Source organism: Canis aureus, chromosome 18 (assembly GCF_053574225.1).
Source record: "Canis aureus isolate CA01 chromosome 18, VMU_Caureus_v.1.0, whole genome shotgun sequence".
In the NCBI taxonomy this organism is placed as follows: Eukaryota; Metazoa; Chordata; class Mammalia; order Carnivora; family Canidae; genus Canis; species Canis aureus.
Window position 1 is genome coordinate 39,864,397 of NC_135628.1, and position 12,017 is coordinate 39,876,413.

General features: G+C 40.4%; 1 protein-coding gene and 1 long non-coding RNA gene across 11 annotated transcripts in view; one reads left to right on the top strand and one right to left on the bottom strand.

Annotated features, from left to right (window-relative positions):
* The window catches only part of LOC144288880 (uncharacterized), a 38,216-nt gene extending 36,414 nt beyond the window's left edge, over positions 1–1,802 (top strand). Inside the window, exon 3 of the long non-coding RNA XR_013356903.1 lies at positions 1,443–1,802. This is a non-coding gene — a long non-coding RNA (uncharacterized LOC144288880). The remainder of the gene's footprint in view (positions 1–1,442) is intronic.
* The window catches only part of DYNC1I1 (dynein cytoplasmic 1 intermediate chain 1), a 438,502-nt gene that overhangs the window by 67,654 nt on the left and 358,831 nt on the right, over positions 1–12,017 (bottom strand). For all 10 annotated transcript variants that reach the window (XM_077856834.1, XM_077856843.1, XM_077856842.1 and 7 more), the window contains one exon: positions 1,497–1,643. In XM_077856834.1, coding sequence (XP_077712960.1) covers positions 1,497–1,643 — 147 coding nt within the window. The remainder of the gene's footprint in view (positions 1–1,496; positions 1,644–12,017) is intronic.

Here is a 12,017-nt window from a genome sequence, read left to right on the forward strand (position 1 = left end):
GAAAGGAAATTAGTAATCTGTGGTGGGCCTCATTTTCCTTAACCACTTTTGATCCTGGTACCAATCAGCCAGGCATTAGTAGAAGTTGAAAGGCAGTCACAAAATTAACTGTGCCCTTTTAGCTATGGACTCAACAAAATGCAGCAAAAGAGGGGAAAAAACATTTTATTTTCAAACAGAAATATGTTACTGTTTGATAATAATAGTATTTTAGTTGTGATGACCATATCCTAAGTTACTTGACAAATAAAGCTTAAGTCTTTGAAAGAGCTCCTGGATTTGGATTTCCCCCCAAAACTTACTGCTCTAACATTTGGATTTACAATTCTTGAAATTTCACCAGAGATGCTCAGAAACACACCAGATAAGCACATCCAGCCAAGAAGTGGTTTCACACTACTTGAGCAAACACCTGCATCAAACCGTCTTCTCCTGGGTCACAATTTTCTGTTATTAGTTTGGAGAAATGGGGTAGGCAAGAGCAATTTTCCAAGATTCCCAAGAAGTAGTTTCACCTGCATATGTCTTAGGCCCAAGTCAATCAGAATTAAGGTTGACTTGGTATTTGTCATTTCCCATTGTCAGTCTTACAAGGGTGGAAGAATTTTCCTCTTCATGGTCTTAGCTAAATCAGCTAGCAGTCCTTTTTTAAAGCTAGAATGGTTTTGAGGCCAGCAGATGGAACAAATGAGGCAACCACATTAAGGAAATTGAAACAATAGTAGAGCTGTATCCTTGGGCATAATTTGGGCATTTCAGAGAAAGAACATCAGTTACTCTGAATGTCAAGGTAGCAAGGATTGATGGAGACATGCCTGTCTTCTCATTCCTCCTTAACAACTGCTAAACACACCTGTCATTCTCTTAAAGGAAATGACAGAGTAGTTGTCTTATGAACACTATACTGAACCTCTTCTGCTAAATTGTGGGTAATGGTTTTGAGATGTTGACTTTTAACCCCAGGGATTATATTGTCACTGTAGACTTTACCGTTGAGACTTACAACCATGCATTCCAGAATTTAAAGCCATAGCACTCCCTCAAATCACAGATGGAAAAGGACCGTTGGCAAAAATCCCATATACCATCCCTAGACACAAAATGCTTACTCTCCTTGGCCTGTTTGAAAATATGAGTCGTCATGTTATAATGGAAACACAAAGGGTTTCTTTACAATAATTTCACAGATACCTCTGTCAAAGTTTCTCCCTGTGTCCTTTTTTTTTAGTTTTAATCCATCCCCGCCTCTCCAATGGACTTTGGTGTATCCAGAGAGCTCCTTTCTATGTGCTAAAACTTGTAGATCATTAAGAGATTTCTCTAAACCCAGTGTTTCCTTCACCTACTTTTCACTTGGCTTTATTTTGGTCAGTCAGGATACAATCACTATAAATCACATGCTTCTTACTTGGAGTTATTGACCACATGTGTACTTGTGTCAGTTATCCGCTTTCAGGGCTTGGGTGGCTGGAAGAGAAATGACAAAGTCGACTTACGGTGTGTGCAGCAGCTGACAAGGGTGTCCTCTGTACTGGCGTCCTTCGATGACTGCGATTATCCCACAGGACAATTTGGCCTGAGTAAGTACCACCAACCACCAAGTTGGGATGGAAACGAGCGAAGCACACTGACATCACAGATGACTGGGAGGAGAAAGGGGAGAAACGTGTACTGTGAAATGGTTGGAGAAGGCTCTTCCTGGAGAGAAAACAGTTCATCACATCAACTCAACACATCCTGGAAAACACAAAGCAATTGTTAAATGCATAGTTAGTAGAATATTTTCTACGTAGACACAGACTTTTCCCTTGAGGGGTTGGTCAATGGTTACCCTTTAGAACTTGAAATTTGACATCCTGGCCACGTCTTCAAATAGGCATAAAACCTATCTTATGTGCATCATGGTCTTGTGGTATGTAAAGCTTGGTTTGTGGACATTTCCCATTCATCAACGAAATTGCATCAGAATTAATAGGAATTCTCCAATAAAGTCTTAACAAAGCAATTCTTTACTTTGAGGGCAGGGCCACATCAAGTTATACTATATACAGTGTTGGCAAAGCTTCAAGGACCTTGAGACGTGGTGCTTTTTTTGGTTTTTTGTTTTCAACTTAATGTAGACTTCTAGGAAGTATACTGACCTCAGACTGATCCAACTGGTTCCTTTTCAAATTCCCCCACCTCCCATGGGCATTCTCCTGACCTTGATCCTGCCCACTTCAGACAATCCTTAATGTTATTCTTTGCCTATTTTAACAAACAGTCAGTGGTAGATTTCAGACCAGCTCTACCAGGGCCTGTCATAGCATCACGAATGTGGTTTCTGAAATTCCACAAAAGACTACTGGGCACTACATTTTATAGGAAATTACTTAGAACCATGATACAGTTAAAATCAGATAAGTTGGCCATTCCACATTTTCAAAAAAGTCCATTTTGATTCCCATAGTGCTTCCATGTTTATATGTAAGCAATTGTTTTTAATAAATACATGTCATCCTTTCACTTAAATTCAATGAATGACCTTACATGTAAGAAAGGCATTGTACCAGGCATTATGGGAACACAAAGGTAGTCACTGCCCTCAATAAACTCGGGCCCTGATAAGGGAAACAAAAAAGCATGCATGCTGATGAACAGAGCTGCATAATATGCTGCTAGTCCAAGACTTCATATGAAAAAAGAAAAAGACACCTCTCTGCACAGACATAGTCCTGTGGGGAGGTGCATGCTTTGGCGAGTGGAAAGGAAGGTGGATCTTTGTCTTCACTTGTTCCTTGGGTTTGACATCTTTGTGCAGGGCACGACATGCACGCACAAAGAGCAGCCTTGAATGTGATGCATGCCATGACTAAAGCATAGTAGCATGTTTGCGTGCATGTGTGTCTTTGTGTGTGTGATGGAGGTGGTGGGAAAGATTGGTTTTAGCTAGGGAAGGGGAGAAAAGAGGAAAGTAGAAAGAGTGGATGGTTAGAAAGACCTCATGAATGGCAGTGTTTCATTCCTTTAAGTACATGTGGAACACTCAGCAAATGGAGAGGAAAAGAAAGAGACATTCCTGAGAGATGGGATAATAGGAAGAAAGACTGGAGGCTGGTGAGCAGCCCAAACTGGCAGTCTGGTTTGGTTGGAAAGCAGCTTGCATGGAAGAGGCAGGTAGCAGGGATTGTGGCTACAGAGGTCACCTGGGTCAGACAAAAGAGGGCCTTGACTGGCAGGTACTGTTTGGATTTTTTTCTGTGGGCGGTAGTGAGAAATCACAGCTTTCTGAGGAGAAACGTCAGAGGATCAAAGGTTGTAACTGATAGGCCAGCAAAGTAAAAAAAGTGATTGAAAAAAAAAATTATGATCTCTTCCTGACTGGGAAGCTAAATGTCCATGCCTAAAAAAGATCAGATTTACTATCAGCCTAAGTCTTCCTTGTCGGAAAGAGCTTCAGATATGTTGAGGTAGAAGAAAGAATGCAGACTATTTTTCAATGTCATGTTTTCCTAGTTTGAATGATTTTCAGTTCCAATTCCTTGAACACGATTAGATGGAGAACATGCTTGTGCCCCAATCTGGTTTTCATAAAGTTCAAGAATAACTCTCAATAATGATACTGAATTAAAGAAAAAGAAAATAATGCTGGTCAGCTTCTTGTTTTACACATCCCACAGAAGTGATTCTTAGTTTTCAACTGATGAAATTCTTATGTTGCTTGAGCTATGTTGGAAACATTTTCTTTAAAGCTTCAGAAAGACTTAAAATTATCCAGGTGGTATCAACAATTGAATTTACCAAAGCTCCAATCAATATAGATAAAGGAATGTCATTAAACTTGAAAAATCCAGAATTCATCCACTTGATTGCTTCTGTGTTTCAGCAAATCCCAGCAAATACCACTCCAAACCTTGCACAGTTGTTAAGAGACAAACTAGAGAAAAATAGTGGAGGTACTCCTACAAAACTTAAACATATAGTTGTTGATCACCTAGAATCCAACTCCACAAAGTGAGAACACTGTCTAATTCTGATATTTTCATTCATTACTGTTCATTATTCATCAAACACAGAGCACCCACTGAGTACTAATGACACCATTTCAAAAAAACGTTTAAATGTGACAAATGCCCCCACTCTTGAATTCAGAATTCGATTTGCATTTGATAAAAAGTCAAATTCATGCTAAGACAGAGTCACAGTACCTTAGAGCCCCAGAATTCTACCACCAAAGTTGACTTTGTTTTGCTGCAAACCAAAACATGAGGAGAAAGAACAGACACACTTGTTTTTATTTTATATTTGAAAGATTAGAAATGGAAGAGTAGTTATGTGATTATCAATTTCGTTTACATTGTAAATTGCATACATTAATTATAACATGTATTCTATGTGGCATAGAATATAAAAGTTCAAAACAGTTCTCCAGGGTGTGCCTCATTTGACATACTATCATTCATATGGAAACAGTAAGGCAGTATGATCTCAATTATCTAGTTGTAAAGTCTAAAATTTTAGTCATCTCTCGAGATGTTTTTAAGTATCCTGATGTTTCATGTAATGGTGGCAAACATTTAGATGATTGACTGAATTTTTTATTTTTCATCCAAATGTTTAGGTTCCTTCAGTCATATGGGAACAGTCCCTCAATTAGAGAGAAAACTCTTCTTCTACTTTGGAAAGTCTGCATCAACTCCTAGAAGTAGTCTTAGAAAACCCCTGAGATCTGCTGTTCATATAGCTACTGATCTAGTTGTTGTTGCCAATTGTCGTGGAATTTATTGACTGTCAGCATAAGCAGCAAAGGATGATATCACCCTGTCAGTTGCATCAATTTGGTAAAGAGTAAAATAGCATTCCCCCAAAATTGATTGACACTACTAAAATATGTGAGGTTTTTTTTGTTGTTCTCATTTGCACAGTACATTTTCTGAAGATATAATCTATGAAAAACATTATTAATAATGGTAGTTTAAAAAATTTCATCACTTTCCTAGGCATTTAAAATTCTGAAGCTGGGCCCCTGGGTGGCTCAACAGTTGAACATCTGCCTTTGGCTCAGGACGTGATCCTGGAGTCCCGGGATCGAGTCCCACATCCGGCTCCCTGCGTGGAGCTTGCTTCTCCCTCTGCCTGTGTCTCTGCCTATCTCTCCCTGTGTCTCTCATTAATAAACAAATAAAATTAAAAAAATAAAATTCTGAAGCTAATTCACTTATTTAGGGTTGTAATGCAACATTATTAAATTATATGACTAATACAATTAAGACAAGCAAAATTACTCAGAACCAAGAAGCTTCCCTACCTCGTTTTTCTTAGCTTTATAAGAATATATATTTCTTTTCTTTAATATTTATTTATTTATTTATTTATTTATTTATTTATTTATTTATGATAGACATAGAGAGAGAGAGAGAGGCAGAGACACAGGCAGAGGGAGAAGCAGGCTCCATGCAGGGAGCCTGACGTGGGACTCGATCCCAAGACTCCAGGATCACGCCCTGGGCCAAAGGCAGGCGCCAAACCACTGAGCAACCCAGGGATCGCCAAGAATATATATTTCTAAAGATATTTTTGGGAGTTTTAACTTTTTACTTATTTTATTTTATTCCTTAAGATATAAGAGCATTAGATTTATTTTGAGAAATAGCATAAGGCTGGGATGCCTAGGTGGTTCAGTGGTTAATTATCTGCCTTCAGCTCAGGGCATGACCCCAGGATCCAGGATTGAGTTCTGCATCAGGCTTCTTACAGGGAGCCTACTTCTCCCTCTGCCTATGTCTCTGCCTCTCTCTCTCTGTCTCTCATAAATAAATAAATAAAATATTTAAAAAATAACGTATGGCCTTTAAACATTCAAATCAAGTACTTTACATGAGTGGAAAAATAATGATAAAGTTGATGAGAATTTCTGGACAGGGTTAGTCTAATCTTAGTGTAAGTTTTTCTGACACCACAGTTGAATGTTCTTACAAGGTTAGTGAGTTCATTGATATGGCCCAGAAATATGATTAACTCATCCATTAAAAGCTTGATGTAAAGCCAGTGAGTCAGACCAGCTATATTCTGACACCAGCAACCCAGACCATTTCCAAGAGGATGAACACTACCTTTTGATTATTTGTGTATTATAGTTCCATCACATCAGGACAAGCAAGGTTTCGAGACTATGTTTAGAGAATCAGGGCACCTCTATGGAGAATTTCTGGTGTCCTTCCCAGACACAGCAGCCTGGATGCTCCTGAGGAAACTTTGTTCAATTTTTAATCTTGAGCAGTCTGCTTGGTTACTACTGGCTGTCCCTGCAAAGGCAGCCCTCCCCCTTATCCCTATGGCCACATGTCCACTTGCACACAAGCTGACCCACTAGACAGGGTTCCACACTCTCATCATCTATTTCAAGAAAAGGTAGTTTATTTTCCCCCTTTCACAGGGTGAATTCAGAAACAAGACGGGTGGAGACTCTGCTTTTATGGTCTCCTTTCACTCACTGCACACCACCGCATTCAATTGCAGTCGGTCCCAATCCCTCTTTCAGTGGCTGTGGGAGCTGTTTTCTATTTTATAGAGCTAATCCTGGCCAGTTTAGGGACGGTACTTCCCCTTAACCACAGACCCAGATGCCCAGGGCAAAGAGCCTGTGGTCATTGTTGGCTGGGCAGCTTGCCCCTTATGTTCACATTTGATATGGTTGCCCAAGTCCTTTTGTGTGTGGCACCCTGCCCACTCCCCAGCCACTGTGCCTGGGTGGGAGGGTAGAGGGGTCCTGCATTCAACAGTATCTCCTATTTCAGTACCATCTCTTCTGGGGAGAGGCTGGTCCCAAGAGGGAATGGCCATATTGTTGCCATATGCTCTTAAATGGTGGCTGACATTTTATTTGCCTAAAAGCAAATGCTTAACTGTCAGAGGGCTGTGAGGCAGACAGATCAGATGCTTCTGGCTACTAGTGAGCTAGAATATATTTCTGCAAGTACCTAAGAAACCCACAAAGATATTTCTTTTGTTAATGGAAACACATGTAATTGGAGAACACCGCTGTCGAAAACCCCTCTTATAGGCAATCATGTAGCACCAGGCATCTGACAATGTGGAAGGTGTGAAGGTGGTAAAGCCAAGACATGAGTCGGGCACTTCACTTTAATGGAGATGAAGGAAAGAGTCTTTTTTTTCTTTCAGAGCTCTCTTATCTTCTGCCTAAGCCTCTATCCCAGGGTGCACAGTCATTCTTCTAAACTCTAAGAGTGACCATCTCCTGAAAGTTATCACTCCATTAGTAAGTGTGCCCAGGAGTGCCCAGGAGCAAAGACTGAATGAGCTGGCTTGCTACCTCTTAACTCAATTTGTGTTAAAAATATTTAAAGCATCTGATTCTAAAATTCGATCTCCCAAAGATTAGAAACACTCATGATGATCCTCTTTCTTACAATCCCTTAGAATTTTCATACCTTTCAGTAGTGAGATGCTACTGTGTAGCGAGAGACTGATCTGGACTGTGCTGAGAATACAAAAGTTAGTGCACAAACCAGAATGAGATGCCACTTCTCACTTACGAGTATGGCTATAATTTAAAAATGTCTGCATATCAACTATACCTCAATAAAGCGGGGGGAGTGCAAAAAGGGGGGTAAAATACCAAGTGTTGGTGAGGATATGGAGAAATGGGAACACTCATACAATGCCAGTGGGAAGTGACATAAGGCAGCCACTCTAGACAACAGTGTGGCAGTTCCTGAACAAGTTAAACACACAGTTAACATATGATCCAGGAATTCCACTCCGAGGTATACACCCAAGATAACTGAAAACATATGACAACACAGAAACTTGTATGTGAACGTTCATAGCAGCGTTATTCATTAGAGTCAAACAGTGGAAATAACCCAAACATCCACCAACTGAGGAATAGATAAACAAAATGTGGTAAAGCCATACCATGGAACAGAAATTCATAAATAAAAAAGAAACACAGTACTGAGACATGCTATAGCATGGATGAGCCTTGAAAATATGCTAAGTCACAAAGGCCACATATTGTATGCCTCCATTTATAGGAAATGTCCAGAATAGGCAAATCCATAGGAGAAGAAAGCAAATTCGAGGTTGCTTATGGTGGAGATCAGGGGAACAATGAAGAAATGACTACTAATGAGCATAAGATTTACTTTGGGGGTGATAAAAGCATTCTAGAATTATATAGTGGTGATGGTTGTGCAACTCTGTGAATATACTAAAGAACACTGAATTCTATCCCTTAAAAGGATGAATTTTACCTCAATTTTAAAAAATTTTAGTGAGCAGACACTTTCTGATAGTGGAGCTCACCAACCTTATTTGTTATCTTCAGGACAACTGTCTGGACTATTGTGATCACTCTTTCTTCGAACAAAATTATTCAATTCTCTTTACTTCCCCCTGAACTTCTTCAATTTCTACTCCCTGAGAGCCCTGAGGTGGAAAGGGAGAAACGGACACACGTGCAGCCCCTAGAGCTGACTACCTGCACTGACACCTACCAGCTGTGTGACTCCTCTCAGACTTAATTTTTTTTTTGCCCATTTTCAGATTATTTATTTTAAAAGACTGTGGTGAAATACACATGAAATTTACTAACATAATAGTTTTTTAGGTGTCCCGTTCAGCAGCACTAAGTGCTTTGACACTATTGTGCAACCAGCACCACTATCCACCTCAGAACATTCTCACCTCCCCCAGCTGAAATTCCATATCCACTAAACACTAGTTCCCCATTCCCACCCTCCTCCCAGCCCCTGGGAACCACCATTCTACTCTAGGAACCCCATGGAAATGGAATAGTCTGGTATTTGCCCTTTCATGACTGGTGTATCTCACTCAGCACAGTGTCCTAAAGCTGTTAGTATGCCCATGTAATAATACTCCAAGTGCTGCTACATCCACGTCACAGCAGGTACCAAAATTTCCTTCCTTTTTAAGGCTGAATGATATTCCATTGTGTGTTTATACCAGTTTGTTTATCTAGTCATCTGTCCATGGATGTATGAGTTGCTTTCACCTTTTGGCTCTCTTGAGTCATGTAACTTTGAATATGAGTGGGTACAAATATTTCGTTAGGATCCTGCTTTCAGTTATTTTGGGTATATACTTGTCAGTGGAATTGCTAGATCATGTTCTACTTTTCATTTCTTAAACCTGTCCTACTGTTTTCTACAGCGGCTGCATCATTGTACATTCCTACCAGCAATGCACAAAGGTTCTGATTTCTCCACATCCTCGACCTGCGTTCTGTTTTGTTCCTTCTAGTAGCCATCCTACCTGGAGGAAGGTATCTAAGCCTGAATTCTCCATTCAAAACAAAAGCATAATACTTCTTGCCCTGCTTACAAACAGGTCATTTTCTTTGCCTCCATTCTTTGGGGCTGTTGGAAGATTTGAAGTTAGTAATGCAGTTTACAGACCGATAAACAATATGCCCCCATATAGAGTTAGAAGTGACTATTTTGTGATTTGAAGAAATATTTCCAGACAAAAGTCCTGATGACCCCTCATTTTGCTCAACAAATCTTTCCTTTTTTTTTTTTTTTAAAAAAAAAAAAAGATTTTATTTATTTGAGAAAGAGAGAGAGAGTAGCGAGGTGGCAGGGGCAGAGGGAGAGGGAGAAGCAGACTCCCAACTGAGCTGAGAGCCTGACATGGGGACATGGGGCTTGATCCCAGGACCCTGGAATCATGACCCAGGCAAAAGGCAGACACCCAACCCACTGAGCCACCCAGGTACCCTCAACAAATTCTTCCTAAATAACTCTTACAGTAATTCTTGGCTCTACCTTGATGATCTGGGTTGACAAACTGTCTCCTTAGAAGCATTACTGCACCTTTTGCTACATGGTTTAACTCTTTGGAGTCTTTATTTTTGATAATGCTTGCCTCCTGTCTGGGATGTTAACTCTTCCATTTCACACATCCTCATGGCTGATTTGAGTTCCTGTTGTTGGTGGCAATTCCACATCCTGACATCTAATGACTGGATAAAGAGGGAGAGAAGGAAGAGGAAAACTAGTGCAATATTAGCACCAGAGATGACTGTGGCAAAAGACTGGGTTTATGTTACATTGTTGTTCCTATGCACACTCATAGGGCAAGCACTGGAAATTTGGGGACTTAAGGTTCTAAATCACAGTTGGTAATGCCTTTAGTGAAAGTACTTCTGAATACAATAAAATTCCAGGGCAATGGGATAATTTGCATACTATTCCCCAAAAGTTTTCTGAAATGGGATTAAAAAAATTTTTTTTAAAGATTTACTTATTTGAGGGATCCCTGGGTGGCGCAGCGGTTTGGCGCCTGCCTTTGGCCCAGGGCGCGATCCTGGAGACCCGGGATCGAATCCCACGTCGGGCTTCCGGTGCATGGAGCCTGCTTCTCCCTCTGCCTGTGTCTCTGCCTCTCTCTCTCTCTCTCTGTGACTATCATAAATAAATAAAAAAAAATTAAAAAAAAAAAAAGATTTACTTATTTGAGAGAGAGAGACAGCAATGGAGCTATTAGGAAAGAGCATGAGCAGGGAGGAGAGAGAGACGCAGACTTCCCACTGAGTGGGGAGCCCAATGTGGGCTCGATTCAAGGACCCTGAGATCATGACCCAAGCTGAAGGCAGATGCTTAACCAACCGAACCACTCAGGTACCCTGGGATTTTTTTTTTTTTTTTTTTTACCATATTTCACATCTTAAGTCAGTGCTGGGAACCTACTTATATGTGATGTGACTTTATATCTAATTATTACCTGTTCATCATTCACCTGTGTCATCCACATGGGTGTGTGGACCCCTGAGGCTGTTTTCTAAATCATTATTACTCCAAATTTGCCAGTGCTTTAGGATCATCTGAGGAACTTTAAAAAATTTCTCATGCTCAAGGGACATCCCATACCAATTAAATCTGAATTTCTGGGGGTAGGAAATTCCCATGTGCAGTCAAGTGAAAAGTACAGTTTTAAATCAGCATTTCTCAAACTTATCTGAATACAAGAAGGACTTAGAGAGTTTATTAAAAACTCTATTGTACACTTTATTCTTGGATCCCAGCCTGGAACTCCTGAATCAGGATTTCAAAGAGGCCCAGTGATCTGTGGATTTAACAAGCACCCAGGGTCTTACTGAATTATCATTGAGAAATCTGGAGAACCCAATTCTAAAACAATGAAATTAGTAGAATATAACCCAAAGTCACAGTGGGATCCATTTCCTTTGGTATCAATGTAGGTCATCCCTGGGATGTTTCCTTTATGGGTCACATGCTCTGGTCACAACCTGCCCAACTGAGACATATGTGATCCAATAAATGTTCTTCTGCTACAAGCCATTGCTGAATTCCCCTCAATTTTATTTGCCAGTTTTTACATTTACCCTTGCTTCCTCTCCTTCCTCAATGACTGGGCTCTTAAAAAAGTATTAATAAAAAGGGCAGTAAAGGTTTGGTCCCCAACTTCCCTTCAGCAACACTCTTTGTGTTGACCCTGAACATCTGAAAGTTTGCTTGTTTATTATTTTTTAATAAGATTTTATTTATTTATTCATGATAGACATAGAGAGAGAGAGAGAGAGAGAGAGAGAGAAAGACAGAGAGAGAGAGAGAGAGAGAGGCAGAGACACAGGCAGAGGGAGAAGCAGGCTCCATGCAGGGAGCCCGATGCGGGACTCGATCCTGGGTCTCCAGGATCACGCCCTGGGCCAAAGGCAGGTGCTGAACCACTGAGCCACCCAGGGATCCCCTTCTCATTTATTATTAAGGGATAATGAACATTAGCATTGTCACACCACATTACATGGTTATTCGCTTGTTGGGGGGGGTGTTCCAAAAGTTTTGAGCACCTACTGAGTGCCAAACATGTGGTATATATTTTGCTATATATGAGTCCCAGTGGGTAATTTTGCCTTCATTATTCCAAATTAGGAAACCCAGGCATGGGCAAGTAAAGCCACTGACTTGGATCAACCGAATATTAGGTGGCAAAGTCCAGATTTGAACTACAGCCTGGCTGATTTAGAAGCCAAT